At 32.0% G+C, this 20,567-nt stretch overlaps 4 protein-coding genes across 4 annotated transcripts; 3 read left to right on the forward strand and 1 right to left on the reverse strand.

Moving 5' to 3' along the window:
* Positions 1-240: 240 nt before the first annotated feature.
* Positions 241-2,233, forward strand: LOC125065172 (60S ribosomal protein L24). The gene is made up of 5 exons (XM_047672655.1): positions 241-380; positions 503-578; positions 926-1,011; positions 1,462-1,623; positions 2,058-2,233. Exons 1-5 carry the CDS (start codon positions 376-378, stop codon positions 2,194-2,196), a joined length of 468 nt encoding a protein of 155 aa, XP_047528611.1. The 5' UTR covers positions 241-375; the 3' UTR covers positions 2,197-2,233.
* Positions 2,234-3,260: 1,027 nt separating this feature from the next.
* On the reverse strand, positions 3,261-4,915 carry LOC125065118 (ATP synthase subunit beta, mitochondrial). The gene has a single exon (XM_047672559.1). The coding sequence runs from the start codon at positions 4,809-4,811 to the stop codon at positions 3,264-3,266; it is 1,548 nt and encodes a 515-aa protein (XP_047528515.1). The 5' UTR covers positions 4,812-4,915; the 3' UTR covers positions 3,261-3,263.
* A 625-nt stretch (positions 4,916-5,540) lies between these two features.
* Positions 5,541-11,526, forward strand: LOC125065147 (60S ribosomal export protein NMD3). The gene is made up of 9 exons (XM_047672612.1): positions 5,541-5,714; positions 5,919-6,053; positions 6,145-6,295; positions 6,418-6,661; positions 7,165-7,458; positions 8,300-8,409; positions 8,708-8,865; positions 9,001-9,174; positions 11,277-11,526. Exons 1-9 carry the CDS (start codon positions 5,665-5,667, stop codon positions 11,461-11,463), a joined length of 1,503 nt encoding a protein of 500 aa, XP_047528568.1. The 5' UTR covers positions 5,541-5,664; the 3' UTR covers positions 11,464-11,526.
* A 1,711-nt stretch (positions 11,527-13,237) lies between these two features.
* Positions 13,238-20,567, forward strand: LOC125065422 (sphingomyelin phosphodiesterase 1-like). The gene is made up of 10 exons (XM_047673002.1): positions 13,238-13,346; positions 14,817-14,956; positions 16,199-16,360; positions 17,241-17,405; positions 17,576-17,938; positions 18,145-18,320; positions 18,585-18,779; positions 19,085-19,255; positions 19,830-20,007; positions 20,229-20,567. The coding sequence occupies exons 1-10, from the start codon at positions 13,280-13,282 to the stop codon at positions 20,565-20,567; spliced, it is 1,956 nt and encodes a 651-aa protein (XP_047528958.1). The 5' UTR covers positions 13,238-13,279.

Here is a 20,567-nt window from a genome sequence, read left to right on the forward strand (position 1 = left end):
TTAGCACATAATCGTTTTACTGACAATAAAAATAAAATTTACTAGAAAAATAAAGTTGCATATCGGATCAAATAATATATTTAAATATATATTAATTAGGGGCTTATATATTTTATGGAAATTTTGCAAATTCCCGGACCATTAAATAGAATTATTAATATTTAAGTATTTTACAATTAGAGTAATTATTAAATATGATATTAATACCAACAAAACAATAAATATTTAACTGGCATACTTGTTAAGTCTACTCCGTTAACTTATTATATATATTTCTGAAATCGATTACGCTATCAATGTTACAAAAGAATCGATACTTTTAATATTATCTGTACAACACTTGAACTATTCTTTCTTTTCGTAACAGAAGTCAAAATGAAGTACGTTTATCATATAATTTTGTATTTTATTAAATCTATTAAATCCCATTTTGTTTTTTACCGTATTTATATTAATAATGAGGTGAAGTGATTTGTTTTTATGATGAGTGTTTTATTTGCAGGATCGGACTTTGTGCCTACAGTGGTTACAAGATTTATCCTGGCCATGGGAAAACCATGGTTAAGGTGGATGGCAAGGTAAAATATATTTGTTATTTTCAATATTAGTTTTTTCGCACATCATATTAATTCGTTTCGGTGTAATACATAGATCTTGTTGAAAGTAATTCAGGCATTGTTTTGACAAATAGGTTAGAATATTTCACCGCAACTTTCAGATATAGGTTTCATTAATCAGTTGTAATAATATCTCCTCCAAATTAAAACGAATATAGCTATTATCTCGACTTACGTACAAATATAATTTAAATATATATATTAATTTAAAGTTAGTCAGTTAAAACATATATGTGTAAAATACATGTATGCTTTATTAATGTTGCGTCTAAACTTACTTTTACTGAATTAAATTTATTGTTTTTCAGACCTTCACATTCTTAAACTCAAAATGTGAAGCTGCACATCTTATGAGAAGGAATCCTCGTAAAGTTACCTGGACTGTGTTGTATAGGTAAGTTATATATATTTTTTAACTAATATACATTGAATTATTAAGAATAATGAAATATTTTAAACATAATATACAGCAGTTAACATTAGATTCGAAAAATATTGTAAATATCTTACATGGTGAAAAAGTTTGATAGAAAATTATAAAAACTTATCAGAAATTGTTGGCCAATGTTTGAGTACAAGCTTCCCCTCTTCAGAATATTTGATGTGTGTGTATTCATGATGAATATGACTATAATTAAATACCATTTTATTTAATAATAAATGAATAATTAAATTTGTTTTATTTTAGAATATTTGATGTGTGCTTAGATTCATTACATTGCTCGAAAGTGTACATAACATCAGAAAGATTAAAATTAATTAAAACCAAAATTGATTCATTGATAATATTTAACTATTTTCATTTTCTAAAGAATTAAATAATAAGATTATAATCATTTTACAGGCGCAAGTTCAAGAAAGGTCAAGAAGAAGAGCAGGCCAAGAAACGCACCAGGAGAACACAAAAGTTCCAGCGTGCTATTGTCGGTGCCTCCCTCAGTGATATCATGGCCAAGCGTAACATGAAACCTGAAGTCAGGAAAGCCCAAAGAGAACAAGCTATCAAGTAAGCCCCTGCCTTCCATATTATTTATTTTGTTAATTCATATAATTATGTACAAACACATACGCCTAATACTATTTTGATATTGGATGTAAGGTTATTTCAAATTAGTTTATAACAGGAGTAAATTATGCAAAGAAAATGCATATCAACTGGTAACTATTGATTAATTTAATATTATTCATTTAAAATTTTAGATATCTCTTTCTTTTATTATATTATACCTCATCTATCAGAATACAAATTTAAACACAAATGTAAACTCTAACATTTTCAGTATCTTTAATTGTATAAGAATTGTTTTTGTATTTCTTTTAAGAGGTTTATGGTATCTTTTTTGCTAAACAATTAATTAACTGTATTGATGATGAATATGACTATAATTAAATACCATTTTATTTAATAATAAATGAATAATTAAATTTGTTTTATTTTAGGGCCGCAAAGGAGCAGAAGAAATCAACAAAGGCAGCAAAGAAGACCACTGCTCCTGCACCAAAAGCAAAGGCTGCTCCTAAAGCGAAAGCCGCTAAAGTGAGTCAGAAGGCTGCACCACGTGTTGGAGGAAAACGATAAAAACCTTTGTTAAATAAACAATACAATACAAAAAGCATTTTTTTGTTTCATTGCATTATCGTGTCACTTAACACATGAATTGCCAAGAAAGTTTTAGGTTTTACTTTTACTATACTGTAGCAAAATATACCCCCAAACTATATGATATGATTAATCCCAAATTAACAAAATTATATTTTATTATTAAAATTGTATATAATATAACTTCGAAAAGGATAGCGACGCCGATTGCAATTTTGATAATTGTTTTAATATTCGATCTAATTATATAACGAGGACGGTTCCATTTTAATTTAAATCTCCGTAGACCTAATAAATGGGTTATGCTTTGAAAATGGGGCAACTTTATTTTCTAATATTTTACGTATACTATTGAAAAAACGTAAGGGACATAACAAAAATTTGATTTTACTATGGTGGTTACGACTTGATATTTTATGCAACCACCAATGGATTTTTATGACCATTGGTAACATAAGTGGTCTATTGAATATACAAAAACCTCGTCACATAAGGGTTGAAAAATTTTAAGGAACTAGCTCAAGATTAATCTGTCTTAAAGAATATTCATTTGTATATTACTCTCAAGTTATAACACTCACTAAACATTGACCACATTTTAAAAATAAAATAAAAAATGAAATTTGGTAGTTTAATTACATATGTTTTATGATAAAAATTCTTTGCATACTACAAGGACACAACTAATTTAAAAATAAAAACTAGTAATGGAAATCTGTAAAAAACATCAGATTATGTAATATTATATAATATTAGAAAAACAAGGAATTATAGAAGTAACTTATTGTATTGCTTTCAGGTATATATTGCAAGCTACTGATACTAAAAATTAAGTAATTGAACTTATTGATAGAAGTTTTCAAGAAAGAAAATAAAAAATGTCAATTAGTAGTAAATTTTTATTTTGTCGTTTACCGTACACTGTTATTGAATGTATTATTTTTACATTTTGTATTGGGTGTTGAGATACAGTAGTATTTGAGTAATAATAAATAACATGAGTTTTCCAAATGACTACTCATCTAATATAATTTCTAGGGAAAGGTTTATACATTCTTGGCCAAAGTTTCAGCTTTAGCAACAACTTCCTCAATTGGACCAACCATGTAGAATGCAACTTCAGGTAAATGGTCATACTCTCCTTGAAGGATTTGAGAGAATCCCTTAATAGTTTGCTCAAGAGGTACAAGTTTTCCAGGATGACCAGTGAAAACCTCAGCTACTTGGAAGGGTTGAGAGAGGAATCTCTGGATCTTACGTGCACGTGCTACAGTCAGCTTGTCTTCTTCAGATAACTCATCCATACCCAAGATAGCGATAATGTCCTGTAGAGATTTGTAATCTTGCAGAATTTTCTGAACACCACGTGCAACATTGTAGTGCTCTGCACCAATAATGTTAGGGTCCATAATACGTGAGGTGGAGTCGAGAGGATCTACAGCAGGGTAGATACCCAGTTCAGCAATAGCACGAGACAATACAGTTGTAGCATCCAAGTGAGCGAAAGTAGTGGCAGGGGCGGGGTCAGTCAAGTCATCAGCTGGTACATAAATGGCCTGCACGGAGGTAATCGATCCCTTCTTGGTGGTGGTAATACGTTCCTGCATAGTACCCATGTCAGTGGCGAGGGTGGGTTGGTAACCTACAGCAGAGGGAATACGACCCAACAAGGCGGATACCTCTGAACCAGCCTGAGTGAATCTGAAAATGTTATCAATGAAAAGTAGTACATCTTGTCCTTCCTGATCACGGAAGTATTCAGCAACCGTCAGTCCTGTGAGAGCGACACGAGCACGTGCGCCAGGGGGCTCGTTCATCTGACCATACACAAGCGCTACTTTGGATGTCTTGTCCTTCAGGGAAATTACACCTGATTCAATCATCTCATGGTATAAATCGTTACCTTCGCGAGTGCGCTCTCCTACACCAGCGAATACAGAGTAACCACCGTGGGCCTTAGCTACGTTGTTGATCAGTTCCATAATAAGTACAGTCTTGCCGACACCAGCACCGCCGAAAAGACCGATCTTACCTCCCTTGGCGTAAGGCGCAAGCAGATCTACGACTTTGATTCCTGTTACCAGAATCTCTTGTTCTACGGACATGTCGACGAACGCAGGCGCTTCAGCGTGAATAGCGGCAGTTTTGTCGGTGGGAATCGGACCGCGCTCATCGATGGGTTCTCCGATTACGTTGATGATACGCCCGAGAGTCTCAGCTCCAACGGGAATACGGATGGGTGAGCCAGAGTCGAGGACAGCCTGTCCACGAATGAGACCCTCTGTACCGTCCATGGCAATGGTACGTACTGTATTCTCACCCAAGTGCTGCGCCACTTCAAGGACGAGCCGAGGGGATCTGTTCTGAACCTCGAGAGCATTTAGGATGGGAGGTAGATCATCCTCAAACTGTACATCTACGACAGCACCGATAACAGCAACCACCTTACCTTGACCTTTCCCTGCTGCTGCTTTAGCTGCATAATCGCGTTTATTCACTAAGGCTCCGGCAACCAAGGGTGTCTTCTCGGCCAAGGAGTTGTTAACTACCGTCCTCGTGGCCAAGAGACCAGCTCTACCAACGGTAGAAAACATGTTCGTTTTTTAAAAGTTTTCGTAGGAATGTACAGTAGTCGAAATCTTCTTCTTTTGAAAAATCGGTGCTTGTCGAAGTTTACGTAAGAGGAATAATGACCATAGTGTAGAGGTAGACTGCTCACTGCAGTGATAACTTTTTAATTCATGGTTCACACTTCCGTTTCCACAGATATCAATTGTTTATGGTAATCGATTCGTATGTTTTAGACGTACATATAATTTTCTAAAATTTATTTTATGAAATAAAATAAAGCTAGAAGTTTGCTACTTAATTTTATATATTCCATCCATTCGCCAGTAACTACGAAGCGCAATTATATGTTTAGTATTGTTAATTATTAATGCCATAAAAAAAAAACAAAAGATGAAATATAATATTCGAAAAATATACCGTAGTCCGTGTTTTGCAGTAAATTACTAAATTTACAGTGATAGGATCAAATAAAGCAATTACAAAAAAAAATATAGTTGTATTATTATTAATAATATTAATATGAATATTAATATTAATTATTAATAATATGAATGATACCCAAAGTTTTATTGAAATTAGTAACAAATCAAATAATTTTTAACTAAAAAATGCTATTACCATTAGCTAAAAGGTACTGCTTGTTATTGTATTTTCTACTTTATGATTATGTCTATATTTCAAACTATATTGCATAGAAGTCATAGAACATTATAATACAGATGACATACAGATGGAACTGTTTATCATCTGTGATCCGTCACCTGTGCTATAATATGTCATAAGTTCTACACGTTTGATGTCGTACAATTTTATGAAATATTTAATAGAGATTTTTTACTTTAAGACACACACGGTAAAAAAACTTTTCGGTTGATAATGGAATATATATCACCTGAAAATGAGTTAGTCCCTAATGGGACTCGAATGTAAGTTATTATTACTGTGTACTTGGTATTTTAAAGGTTATAACAAGTGATAACTTTAACATACAAAGCTATTTATCGGTGGGCCAATATGAGTGAAATTATACTTAAAAAAATAGCCTTATGGAGAACGAATGTGACACTTAGAAATAATTAGTATTATAGAAGTATATTTAAAGTGCGGTAAATTAATACATATTTTTACAGATTATGCTGCCAATGTGCAGTGCCAATCGAAGCAAACCCTTCGAACATGTGTGTCGCATGTCTAAGAGCTCATGTTGATATCACAGATGGCATACCAAAACAAGCAACCTTGTTTTTTTGCAGAGGCTGTGAAAGGTAGTTTATTTGCTAATAGTACATGAGAAACATAAAGGAAATAGTAGTAACTTCTTAAGTAATTCACCTTGCAAATACAAATTTTTTTTAGATACTTGCAACCTCCCTCAGAATGGTTAGTTTGTGCTCTTGAATCTCGGGAGCTTCTTGCCGTTTGTTTAAAAAGACTTAAAGGTCTTAATCGAGTTAAATTAGTTGATGCTGGCTTTGCTTGGACTGAACCACATTCCAAGAGGATTAAAGTAAGTATATGTTTATATAATTATGATAAATTAAATGAGTATTATATTCAGATTTACATTACTGTAAAGTAATTTTTAATATTCCAATTTACTTAACTAAATAAATAATAAATTGCTTAAAGGTAAAGCTAACAGTACAAGGTGAAGTGATGGGTGGAACAGTTCTCCAGCAGACATTCATAGTGGAATATGTGATTCAGCATCAGATGTGTGATGCTTGTCATCGTTCAGAAGCTCAGGATTACTGGCGTGCCCTGGTACAAGTGCGTCAAAGAGCTAATAACAGAAAGACATTTTATTACTTGGAGCAATTGATATTAAGGCACAAAGCTCATGTTAATACACTTGGAATTAAACCTAACTGTGGTAACTATTTCTCTCATATATATAATTTCTGTAGGTTATTCATTATATTCCATTCAAATCAAAGGGATGAATATAAATGATTTACACATTCCATACAGCTCTGCTATATTATGCACTACAATTGTTTTGTAATTAATGTCTTTATTTATGACAACATTATTGCATTTAACTAATTATATGCTCTTTAATTTTACTTTCAAAGTTTCATTAACAACTTTGTTGTAATTCTTAATGCCATTTTATTACAAATCCATAAATATGTAAAAAGTAACCAATATTGTTGTGGTTTAAACTTATAACAGCCTTTGAGGCCCTTTTGCACAGCACCACACTGTCCTATAGTAGCTACACCATTGGCTGTAAGCTATAACATTTCTCTTTTGATTAAGTTTTAAAAAGGTTTTATTGTTTAATATACAAAATAATAATAATAATAGTACCCCATTATGCATAGTACTTAATATTCTTTTAAAACTAATGATAAAAATATTTAATTTTTGCAGAGGGTTTGGACTTTTTCTATGCTACAGAAAATCATGCTCGGAAAATGGTTGACTTTATTCAATCAGTGCTGCCAATCAAATGCCAGCAATCAAAGAAACTGATTTCACACGATATTCACAGTAATATCTATAATTACAAATTCACATTCAGTGTTGAAATTGTGCCTTTATCAAAGGACAGTGTTGTATGCTTACCTAAGAAGTTGACACAGAGTCTGGGATCGATATCACCTATATGTTTGGTGCAGCGTGTCACAAGCACTTTACATTTAATTGATGCATACACTGGACAAGGTATTCTGAGCTATTTTCTTTTGTTTAATATTTTAATAGGCAGAGGGACAAATGACATTAATTTAACTTCTGTTCATAAAAACTGAGTTTTGTGAGAATCATAAACCACTCTTTCCGTTATTGACTTACTTGTGGTATTTATTATATTGTATCACTTACGTCTGTAATTACACTGGCTCACTTGCTTATGCTGAAACCTGAAACAGCAATATGGACTTAATATCGAGTGGTTGATAATTTAATGAATTGATTTATACTATCAGACTAATAAAATACATAAACATATTATATCCGGTATTCCAACTGTTCAACTGCTAGATACTATATCTAGCTTAGCTGTTAGAATATGGTGTGTTGTTGCCTTCAAATGACAATCCAAATGTGCTTGTAAGAGCCTAGTTGATAGGAGTAAATTTAGATTTTGACAAAAAGTATTACACACTTTTAATTATAATATTTAACAAAAAAATCTATCATGAAATAAAAGATACATTCATCTTGCAGCAGTTATAACAAACTAGTCTTCCGCAGTGGCTTTGCCCGCCTTTTTCTTTGTTGGTGTTAGGGATAAAATAGTAGCTTATGTCTTTCCTTGGGGTTCATGTTAGCTTCATACCTAATATCATCAAATTTGTTTCGGTGGTTTAGCTGTGAAAGTATAACAAACATAATAGATCGATGAAGAGATATTGTGCAATAAGTTTTTGTACATGTACTTAGCAATTGTTTGTTTTTCCCATTATGTTATGTTAAACCTTGGCTTGTAGTTTTAGTGTAGTTGTTATTGGAAATTCTTTGCTTTTAGTTCTTAATTTGATTGAAAATTTTATGTTGTTTGCAGTTTGTGATATATCATCAACCCAATATTGGCGCTATCCATTCAATCCAATATGTAATCCGAAACAGTTGGTGGAATATATTGTTATGGACATTGATATATTAAAGGAACATGTAGGTATTTATATATTTTTAATAACATCTTTGTCATTATTTTATCTATAATAATGATGCCATCGCACCCCTAAACATGTTATTGAAATAAAGTGACTCACTGCTTTTTTCATTTGCGTTATGCGCTTGAGCACGAATTGGCAGATGGCAGATGAAAAAAATATTGAATTAATTGCCACAACAGTGGTATGCACATTCCTTACTAGGACATGGTACATTAGTGTATTTTCGCCTTTAACCCCAGGTTATGAATTAATAAGCTTATAAGTTATATATATGAATATTTTTTTTTTGCCAGGAAAAGAAAACTTTCCCAGGACAAGGCACGGTGTCGAACAAGCATGTTATAGCAGATGTATGGGTTGTTAAAGCGAGTGAACTTGGCCTAGATATAAGTCCAGTGCATACGAAAACACATTTAGGACATATATTAAAACCCGGTGACACCGTATTGGGGTAAGATATGAACAGAGTTATTAAACTATGGAAAAGATTTATCTTGAGAAAAAGTTTGACGTTAAGGGTTTTTGTGATGATGACCTTGAGATTTTAGTTGTTTTGATATATATGAAATGTTTCAATAACTTTTAGATACAATTTGGGTGAATCAAACGTGAACGACGTGCACCTGGAAAAACTGGACCGCAGCTTGATCCCCGACGTGTACCTCGTCAAGAAGCACTACGGGGAGAAAGCGGCACGAAGACGCGCGCGCGCCTGGAAGCTGCGACACATGCACGAGCAGCCCGTCTCCATCACCGACGAGTGAGTACACGCACACCGCTGCGCCACACTGTACGCACACACTCGCGAACGAGCAATACGGGGAGAGATCGATATACATGCACGAGCAGGGCTAAGCTTAGAAATGGTTTTAGTCCGATACGCTTTCACTAAAAATGGGTTATGGCACAAAGTTTTTGTATACGTCATAACTGTTGTCGGAAAATCATAATGAATTTGTTATAAATTTCATTATTAACAAAAAATGTATCTTAATCATCCTGAAATTGCAACATATTATTTTATGAAATAATGATATAAATTGATCAAAAGTCAAAAATCTTTATTCAATATAGAAGTATATACACTTGCTTATTGATTGTCAAAAATCTACCACCGGTTCGGAATTTAGCACCTCAGACCTGAGAAGAACCGGCGAAAGAAACTCAGCGGGATATATTTTTTTTTTTTAACCATTTTCCGTGTACAATGAAAATTATATTTTAGTTATTTGAAACAGCCTGGAGGCGATCATTTAATTCCCAAAAGATCAGATCAGATCAGATCATCCTCAATCAGTTTTGTTAGAAAATAATATATATCGTATCGTGTTTTTGACTTATAGCGCAGGCCATGGAAAAGCCACAAATAAATAAAAATCTCTTTATAAAATGTAAGACGTTACTGTTTGACACACGCATTTCATCTTCACCGTCCAACCGATCGCGAATAGTATTATGTTATGTAGGTGGGTAGTAACGTAAACCTTAGGCCGCTCGCCCACGGCGACTTTTTGCAGCGATATTGTCGCGCGTTAGTCACATTTGTAACGCAAAAAATAACGATATTAAAAAATATACAGTTTTATATCGTGACTCTATCCTAATAGTTATATGTTGTTATTTTAGGTTATGTTGTTATTATAGATTTGATTTCTGGCTAGGAAAATAATTGATCAAAAATCCAATGATACCGTTCTAGTTTTCGTCAAATTCGGGCCCGATAGACCTTTGAGTATTTTTTGCGTATCACTCTGTGTATTTGCAAAATGAACGCCATGATATAAATTTTCATATTAGGCCACGCGTGCGCAACCAGAATTGAAAAGTAGTATGGGCCTTTAAAAGCATTACTCATATAATCATAAAATCAAGTTGTTTCATTTTGCCTCCTTACCCTATCATGATGTAAATGCGACAAGATAGGAAATTCTAGTCATGATTAGTTTCATGATATTTTACATAATATTTTTCGTACGAATGGCATTGTTGCTATCTAATCTCATTTAATTTCACGTGCTTACCTCGTACCGAACACTAACGTATATACGATATATATAAAAAATAAACCTCGACCTTGGCCCAAATAACATTCTTGAGAGAAATAAAAAAATCTTTGCTTTCGTTACTAGAAGTGTTGGTAGCCTGAACATTGTATTGACTGGGTTAATTTTTATTTTTAATTAACATGACAAAATGCCTGCATTTAATACTTTATGTCAATACATATTTATTGGGTGGTAATACTTGCTAACCCAATTGGGTAGGTACCACCCACTCATCAGATAACTATTGAATAAGTTATTTTTCTATCAAAGTTTCATATCATAGGTATGTGTTAATATAATCTTTTATCAATGAATTTCAATTATAATAACATGTTTTAATCATTGAATCAATACAATACAAAAGATCATTCAATTATATAAAGTATTTGCCAATATTTAAGGAAAAAAAAGAACGTAAGTCGTTTCGTTATCGTTATCGTTTTCTCTCTTCGTTATTGAATTATGCCAATATTGAGAGTCATTGGTTTATTTTATTTATATATTTAATGATTAAAAACCGTTTTTTTTCTGCTAAGTTGAACCTAAATAAAATACTGAATCGCAATTAGTAGAGCTTAATGCAATCGCTTTATCAATGTACTCTCTTGTACATAGAAGAAATGTATGAATAACTTTGAGAGGTGGTCGCATTTACTTTAGGGACTTCATCCCCTCTTCAGTATCCTTGACAAAGTATATGCAACGATTAATAATGTGATCGGTTGAGAAGTTAAGACGTGAAAGCGTAACAAACAAACACACACTTTAACATTTATAATATTAGAGGATATAATATGATACATTTTTTTTTCCACAGTGATTATAACGAGTTTTTGGATGACTTAGAAGAAGACCCAGCTATGAGACAGAATATCAACATATTCAAGGACGAGAACAAGATACCAGTCGACACCGATGAAATAGATCCGTCCTTACCGAGAATCACTCTTGCTGAAATGCTGGACGATTTGATCATTGAAGACGAAGAAATGACAGAAGTTTAAAGTTGATTTGTATGAATTTGGCATATTGATGTACTTTATAATAAAACATATATATTTAATACCCTTATCTCTTTCCTTGTCTCTTGTTCTCACATTTTAAAATTGAAAATTAATTATATTAAACTTAAGAGTGAACGTCTGTAAATGTCCAACCGAGGCACTATGGACTATTTTTCTATTGAGAAGAAGACTTATTTTAACATGCTGATCCAGTGTCAGATGGTTGATAAAATGTATGTGGCGATATTTATCCGACCGATTAAGTACGAGATAAATTATATACAAATTATATTATTAAATTGGTTGTGCTGGACATTCTGAGTCAATTTACATGATCTAACCGTTGATCCATCTCGTAATATTTTAAATTAAAACAAGAATATTAAACAAATATAATTTTTGTGTTTGAAAACCGTATAAATAAAAAATTATAATAATATCTAAAAGGCGCAGGATGGCTTTCTTCTATATTCATCAATATATTTAAATTTGCCAGTAACAGTTTTTAACAAACTGCTAGTTACACGACTCTCTTTAATAGACATCCCATCAAATTAATTTAACGCAACTTTGTTCTTAGTCCTACGATCACACAACACGTATGAACGCACGCATATACACATTCGATTTTCATTTATACAATAGTCGCCGAGGCCGAAATTGACCAGGAGAACATGACATTTCACTTATTATAGTATTATCTTTTAGTTTTGAATATAATGTAAACTTAATCTTTATGTAAATTCCTATTTTGGCTTTGTTTGCAACTAAATTAATAAATTTTATATACTAGCTTTTAGATTTCCCAAAAATTACCAATTAACGACCTGCGTGGTCGAGTAGTGTGTACACCGGTTTTCATGGGTATGCCACTCCGAGGTCCTGGGTTTGATTCCCGGCCGAGTCGATGTAGAAAAAGTTCATTAGTTTTCTATGTGGTCTTGGGTCTGGGTGTTAGTGGTACCGTCGTTACTTTTGATTTTCCATAACACAAGTGCTTTAGCTACTTATATTGGGATCAGAGTAATGTATGTGATGTTATACATTTTGTCGTATATGTTTTAAAAACAGGAAATTAGCAAATATTTGCATACAATCAATATCGCGATCGCGATCTTCGCTGTATTACGCAGTACGAACTGCTAACATCTTACGACTTTTCATCATTCAAAGATCTTTCTATTTTGGTTTTTTGCTTCTCTATTATATACCGTACTTTCTATCTGCCTTTTGTTGTATAATCTGTGACTTTATGATATAAAAAAATATGACGGATTAAACTACTAACTTTACCCGAGCGAAGCTAAGATATCTGGGATATCTAGTTTTAATCTTTGTGATAAATTGTCTTTCGAATTACTTTCCTAGTTTCGTCTACGTTAACGCCATGACCTACTTCTTCAAAATATAAAACTTAACGTTATTATATAAAATAGACCAACAAGGTCTAATAACAAAATATGATATAAAACTTTATGTAAAAATCCCATAACGTTTAATGTATGTTCGTTGGTTATGTTATGTTGGATGTATTGTTTTTTTTGGTTAAACGAAAAAATAAATAAATAAACAAACATACCTCTTTGAATAAGTATGATAATGTGATCGATAACGGATTAAAGGCTTATCGATAGTAAAATATTATCCCTTTATCACAAAAATCAAACAATTTTGCTTTAGTTTGTTAATACGCGCATACGGAATATGGCACTAAGACTTTAAAAAGAGTTATAAAGATTTTGAAAAATTTTGAAATTCTGCACTAAAAATAAATTCACATTTATCCTACATTTTGAAAGACTCATCGACAACCACAATGAAAGTGTTTTTAGGAATACTTTTCATAATAAATTCATGTGTAGCAACTAAACTTATAACCTCGGGTAAGTATATTTTTTTAGTTTTTGCATCAAATAGTTATGGAAACATTTTTTTGACATTTATATTTTAAAACCTTTAAATTAGGTTTTTATCAACAATTTCGAAACGAAGTGCCTTCGGCGCTACGGGTTGTGCTGCGAAAGTATTAGTTATCGTTACAGCAGGCGGGTGTTGCACCCCCTTTACGCCTTCGGTTTCTTAAAAAACACTACTCAAGGGGTATGATCGCCAAGACCATGTTGAGTTAACAGAGTCAGAATCAAATGTATGAATCTAAGCCTTCTGACAAAATGATCAAAAGCAACCACAATAAACATATTGTTGTAATCAGCAACCAAACCACCATATACAACATTATGTTTCTCCAAAATCAAATCAAATCAATTTTATTCAAGTAAACTTCATAACGAAGTGTTTTTAAATCATTGATATTAAAAAAACTACCACCGTTTCGGAAAGCAGCCTCCAACGAGAACAAACTGCAAGAAACTCGCATAGTTGCTCTTTTCAAATAAACAGATTTACAATGCTGTTTTTTACAATAATTAGTGTCCTGCGATGGAAACCGAGCCTAAATCCAGGCGTTTTTTTTTTCTAAAAAGTACTCATTTAATGAATAATAATCGTGCGGCGGATCCATTAACCCACACTTTTTTTGCTGCAGTGGCGTTAATACGAAAATACAATTGAATGCAATGAAATTTTAACGACGGCCGTTTCCATTGTAACGTAATTTAAACTAAAAAAATATCAAAAATATAGTTTAATTTTATATCGTAAACAAGCAGCCAGCCAGTTTTATGCAGATATTTAAAATTACACAGCGGATTTTGATGCAGTTTTTTTAATAGAAAGATTGATTTAAGAGGAAGGTTTATATGTATAATACATGCTCAATATAGTAGAGAAACACTAATGATTTTAAAGGTTTCTGAACTTATGTCCTAAAAAAAAATCACATTTTTAGCGCTTACATTGCAAACGCTGACTGAACCCTACAAGATAGATCAAAATAATGTACTACAGTATTGTACACCTTAAAGAGGTTTTCAAAAAAGTCCGCGATTGTATATGTCTATCTCTTAGGGATAGCCCGCAACAACAATTTTTATGAGATATAATGGCTTATTTTCGAAGCGATTTTAAAGCAATACAGCAAGAATCCTTATCCAATTAAGTACTTTAAATACATTGGATGTAATTTAAATGAATATTTTCGAAGATATTGCATATTTAAAGCACAGGGACATAGCGGTTTGTATTGTCTAATAACTGAAAAACTGTGAACGTTGTAAGACATTCTGTGGTATATTTAGTATCAGCAATGCACTCGTGCGAAGCCGGAGTGGGTCGCTAGTAATTTATAATTTAACAAACTTCGTAGTAGCTAAAATGTCACTGCCAAATGTTACTCATCTCTTAATCGATAGTCTAAAATATTCTAATTGCAAAACTTTATGTACGATTTTCAGATGAGCTCCGAAAATTATTTATTAAGGCTGTAAAGAATGAAACAACAGACAATGAATGGAAAACGATTCAAGATGTTTTCGAAATATACAGACCAGCTTCCAATGCTCTTAAAATGCAATACGAAACAAATACTAGATCGGTTAGTAAGTACATTGAATAACAAATAATATTTCGATAACAGATCTTGTATCTTATTATTTTTATCTTATCTAATCAATAAACTTGACTTCAAGAGCGCCTATTCTAAGTGCCGCTTGTCAATTTCTGACATTTTTAAGTTTGTGTGCGTACTGCGTGTGTGCATGCATATCATCAACAACAACAACAACAACTACTACTACTATAGCCAACCCAATCGATGTAAAGCATCGTGAAGCTATTACATTATTTATTTCGTATATATTTTCTATGGGTTTAATTTTTAATTGAAATAAAATGACATATGAATCATAATAAATTACTAAAATAATTGTAATATATTGGATATACACACAGTAAATATATAAAAAATAAAAACTGAATAATATATTCAAATCGAATGTATCTCACAGTAACTGCAATTTTTACGGTGCTTACGATTTCTTGAATAATTTTGTATGTAATAAACTTGTAGTCCAATTTTTGTATGATAAGCAAATTCTACAAAAACATATTACCCTAGCCGTTAAGGACACTGCTATTTTAATTATAAATGATAGCTTAATTATCAGCTTATCAATGAATACATTAAATTAATGACACTAAGGTTTTTTCTTTTAATTTAAGGTGTTTGGTTAGCTAAAGAACCTAATAAATAGTACCTCGTTCTGAACAAACATTATCGTTTATGAAGTGTTTACAGAAATAACATAAAACTCATTTTTATGGGTAAAACCGCGTTTAATTTTCACTAAAATGTAGAAATTTTTGAAAACATGCATTTTTAACAAATAATAATTTGATATCAGTAATGTTTATTTAGGTTTTTTTATAGATGCTATTAATAATCGATTTATTTACTTATATACAATATTTAGCTCACAATCCCATTAATATTTTGAATTTATTCCACATAAATATTCCAGTGTGGTTTGCTGAATACACATTTCGTCATATCCTGCAAATGACAAAAAGGATTTTTTTTCCGACAAGTACGACATAAGTTATAATCATAAATGAAACATAAGAAAAAACGTTTGCTTTGCCGAATTCGATCTTCGGTGAGGATTTATGTATTCAATTGACACCTGTTATTTTAGATGTTATTGCCGTGGTATTCTTTGAACTCACTTCGTATCTCACTTTACATGTTATAGTTATCTAACTATCGCGCCATTTTTGTGTGTTTGGTATATTTAAAATTTATTCTTATAAAGTAGCCCTACCGAATGTTTGCTTACAGGATATAACTTGTCTAATTTGTAATAGCGCATTTGCTGCATTGAGCGATTTGGTTCACGAAGGGAATTCGGATGAAATGCTTATAGAGGCATTGACCGTTCTCTGTATCGCTTTAGCGAACGTTAGTGAAAAAACCTGCGCAGGACTTATGCCATTAAACATAGTAAGTTTATATATTTTTTACATTTTATGAAATATGAATAAATTACGTATAATTATTTAATTCTATTAATTCGGCAGATAAATATAAATCTATGCAAAATCATTGCAAAATTACGACTTATCGTAGGTAAGTCGCGAATAATCATCACTTTATGGACGTTGATTAGCTGATATTAACATTATGGTCATGACGAATGCGCTGATTGGCTAATAAAGTCAATTAGCATAAAGATGTACAATAATAAACTCTTTGATTAGCCAATCAGTGTTCAAGTTTCTAATTTTAAACAAACTGAGACTTTAACAATTATCCTCAAAATAGTTCGGACGATTGTACTGACGTTATTGACAAAAAATGAGTTTTTCTCATCTAATGTGTGTAGGTAGTAGGTGGAGAAATATTAAGCATTGCTGCTTAGAAATATCTCATATTGTTGTGTTCCGGTTTGAAAGGTACTGATCCAGTGTAACAACAGGCACAAAAGACATAATATCTTTGATTCCAAGTTTCAAAATTTATGGGAGGTGTTGGCCACTTCACATTAGGACGCGAATAGACATGTGGATATGATAGGAAATGTATATTTACCAAAATATTTCTCAAGAGATAATATAGGCATATTTTTTTAATTAATTAAGTTTAAAAAATGTTTTAACATATAAATTCTGACATAATATAAACTCTTTTCTCTACGTTTTCATATTTAGACCAAGATGGATAATTTCCCTTACCGGAATTCTTTGGCACATATAATAATGCCTATTAGTCTAAATATCAGGGTGCTAAAATGTTTTCATGTATTTATAGATACCGTGCTCGTAAAAGTAAAAATTGATCTTGTTTGTAAGCATATTTTATAATGCAAAAGTTTTTTTAATAGCCGATCCTAACATATATAGTGAAGACGACTCCAGAGGCCGCTCCTAGAACATTTTGTGGTCTTGTATTACAAAATGTCGGAAATCCGAACACCTGTAGCTTTGATGATCCTAGATTTGAATGGACAATAGATTTACCGGAAAAAAATCCAATTCGAGTTGATACAGTAAGTAAGAATTTCAATGAATCATTTATTCTAATAACTTAACTGACAACTTCATAACTGACTAATAAAACTAATTCATTGTTTTCGAAACTCGCTTGGGATAAATAATATAAATGAATATACATAAATTAACATGGCTCTTTATTATCTTTATTACACTTCAACCGTAGATTAATACCAAAAGCAATAATCCGTTGAAAATAGCTCTCATCACGGACGCTCACATCGATCCCTTGTATGAGCCATATGGTGTTGCTTATTGTAACGAGCCAACTTGCTGCAGAAAAGGCCAAACTCCACGATCTCATGAATATGACGTTGATGTAGATGATTCGGTATTTAAAGGTCGCATATTTGAAAGAGGAAATGATTATATATTGGATTTAGATTTAGCAAATGATATTAGAAACTTATCACATGCAACAAGAAGTACTAGAAATTCACCACCGGCTGGGTACTGGGGAGACTACAGGAATTGCAATACGCCTTATTGGGCATTTGATGATGTAATTGAAACAATTGCTAAGCATGGGGTAAGACAGGATATACCTTAAATCTCATATATGTATAATGTATATTAATGCTTATTTTTGTTTATACTATTACCAACTTCATTATTTCCAAAAAGTCGTATCATAACCATAACCATATAAAAGAATACTTTAAAATTAATAAACTGATTTATTTTAAGATCATTCTTGGTATGTGACAAACTATTTTATTGTGACGTATTTTTCAGGATATAGATGCTGTTTATTACATAGGAGATAGTATCGACCATCACGTCTGGGAAACGACGTACGAACGTATAAATGAAGTTAATTTATATGTTATTAACAAAATGAGAAAAGAATTTGGTGATAATGTTTTAATTTTGCCTTCTATTGGAAATCATGAATCTCAACCTACGAACCAGTAAGATTTTAACCTATTATGTGCATTTGATAACATGGACATTTTTAATAAAATTGCATTTTATTAATGAAAATTTTAACCATTAATCAAGTATTCATTACGAATATATTTGAAGGAAAAAAAATATTTTATTTTAATTCTAGACAGAGGAAATTTGTTCTAAACTAAACAAAGAGATCTGATTGTTACTTGAACTAAAAACCTCATTTATTATTTTTGATTAGGACAGCAAGCTGCTGGCATTGATTTTGGTTCTATTTACAGATTTGCACCGAGTTCAGTTAAACTCGACAAAATAAATACAACCTGGTTGTACGAATCGTTAGCTAGAAAATGGGACTTTTATTTAACAGAGGACGCCAAAGTTACTGTGCGGGAACACGGTGGATTCTCTATGCTGATCAGACCTGGATTACGAGTTATTTCTATTAATAATAATATTCCTTATAAATCAAATTGGTAAGTTCGATTCACATGTGAGTCGTTGAAATTACAGGAGTTACTATTTACTCAGGAGTTTCACTTTTCAATAAAAAGGATATCAGTTTTCTTATCTGCTTCACCAAGCTTTATAGATCATGTTAGAAAAATACATACTACCATAAGTAAACAAGGTATTTTATTCTGTACCAGATTTAAGTGACGATAAAAGGGCTACCCAAATAATAGCACAATTTATTGTATATTTAAATGCCGTAAGATTATATTCTATATATAATTATACATTTTTTTTAATTTAATTTTTTTGGCATACATAATTCCAGGTGGGTAGTCTACGATCCCTTAGAATCTAAAAGACATATGGAATGGCTTGTTCGAGAATTACATAAAGCTGAGTTAGCAGGTGAAAGCGTCCATATTCTAGCTCACATTCCGCCTGGAGTTCATGACCTCATATATACGTGGACAAGAGAATATAACAAAGTCGTAACTCGGTAATTTAATATTTACTATATAATATTTATGTTATATAATTTATTAATTGACCTAAATGTATACTACTAGACAAGCTGTTCAACTTTAAAATTCGGTCACAGTGACAGAAAACGAGAGAGGAAGTTAGTTCAGTGATTAAGCTGATACGATCGCGCAGATGTGGCACAATTGTTTGGATATTTTTGTGTTTGACCCTAAGAGTATTATAGTGAAATTATTTCAATGGTCATAATTGTAACTGATTAGACAATAAATAATTATAATAACATACTTATAATCAACATAACAGCTTAAGATTAGAATCTAAAAGAAACAGATATCAAATTAAAACTTACTTAAGAAAAATCATCATATCTTCATAATTTATAGCTAAATTTTTCTTTACAAAGTAGCTCACACCAGATTGCCACCAATCAAGCAATCACCGCCCATTGTCATTGGCACTCTACATATACACATAGCATTATACATTCCAGTATATATATATATATATACTAACCAGACGGGCTTGCACAAATCTAACGTGCTCAAAGGGTCGTATCTACTAAGCTGATAACTAATATGGGCTTTCAGTTTCTCATCAACAATTAAGGGACAATTCACTGGTCACACACATTCTGATGAATACAAGATATTCTACAGCACAGAAGATGGATCACCTATTAACATGGCTTGGGGAGCCGGCAGCACGACTGCTTACACATTTTACAATGTCAACTATAAAATAGCTACATTTAACACAACCACCTTTGTAAGTATAAGAAACTAACATAACTACTCCTGCATGCAAACGTACATATACATACATACTGTTAGGAATATGTCTAACTAGTTAAAATATATTTGATAAGTCTGTCTCAGATAGCCTTATAGTAAGGAATAAGCATATTGAGTTTTGAGAGATATTTTAATCTAAATACCTATAGTGATAATAAGGTGATTATATTTTATGATTTACAATATATGTTCTAGGAACCAAGTAATATTGTGAACTACGTATACAATCTCACCGAAGCGAACCTCACTCCACATAGGAGACCACACTGGTTCCAACTTTACGATATGAAAAATACATTTGCTATCAACGATCTCTCAGCTGCTACTATGAATGATTTGACTTATAAAATGGTAACAAATAACTTATTGGCTTTGGATATGTATGCAGCGTTTTACTCAAAATTAAGCGATGGAAGATGGCCACATTGCAATAGATATTGTAAAATTGACAATTTATGTAAGACTGTTGTAACGGTTCTGTGGCAACGTGAAAAGTGTGATGAACTGCGAGAATTGTACTTTTCATTATATTAA

Source organism: Vanessa atalanta, chromosome 7 (genome assembly GCF_905147765.1).
Source record: "Vanessa atalanta chromosome 7, ilVanAtal1.2, whole genome shotgun sequence".
Taxonomy (NCBI): domain Eukaryota; kingdom Metazoa; phylum Arthropoda; class Insecta; order Lepidoptera; family Nymphalidae; genus Vanessa; species Vanessa atalanta.

What these genes read in the sequence shown, in the direction of transcription:
- LOC125065118 (XM_047672559.1), bottom strand. Translation starts at nt 4,811, where the DNA reads ATGTTTTCTACCGTTGGTAGAGCTGGTCTCTTGGCCACGAGGACGGTA.
- LOC125065172 (XM_047672655.1), top strand. An exon ending in ACCTGGACTGTGTTGTATAG is followed by an intron (nt 1,012 to 1,461) that starts GTAAGTTATATA and finishes ATCATTTTACAG; the next exon opens with GCGCAAGTTCAAGAAAGGTC. An exon ending in CAAAGAGAACAAGCTATCAA is followed by an intron (nt 1,624 to 2,057) that starts GTAAGCCCCTGC and finishes GTTTTATTTTAG; the next exon opens with GGCCGCAAAGGAGCAGAAGA.
- LOC125065147 (XM_047672612.1), top strand. Translation starts at nt 5,665, where the DNA reads ATGGAATATATATCACCTGAAAATGAGTTAGTCCCTAATGGGACTCGA. An exon ending in TTTTGCAGAGGCTGTGAAAG is followed by an intron (nt 6,054 to 6,144) that starts GTAGTTTATTTG and finishes AATTTTTTTTAG; the next exon opens with ATACTTGCAACCTCCCTCAG. An exon ending in TGATGCATACACTGGACAAG is followed by an intron (nt 7,459 to 8,299) that starts GTATTCTGAGCT and finishes TGTTGTTTGCAG; the next exon opens with TTTGTGATATATCATCAACC.
- LOC125065422 (XM_047673002.1), top strand. Translation starts at nt 13,280, where the DNA reads ATGAAAGTGTTTTTAGGAATACTTTTCATAATAAATTCATGTGTAGCA. An exon ending in ATCCAATTCGAGTTGATACA is followed by an intron (nt 17,406 to 17,575) that starts GTAAGTAAGAAT and finishes CTTCAACCGTAG; the next exon opens with ATTAATACCAAAAGCAATAA. An exon ending in TATAACAAAGTCGTAACTCG is followed by an intron (nt 19,256 to 19,829) that starts GTAATTTAATAT and finishes ATGGGCTTTCAG; the next exon opens with TTTCTCATCAACAATTAAGG.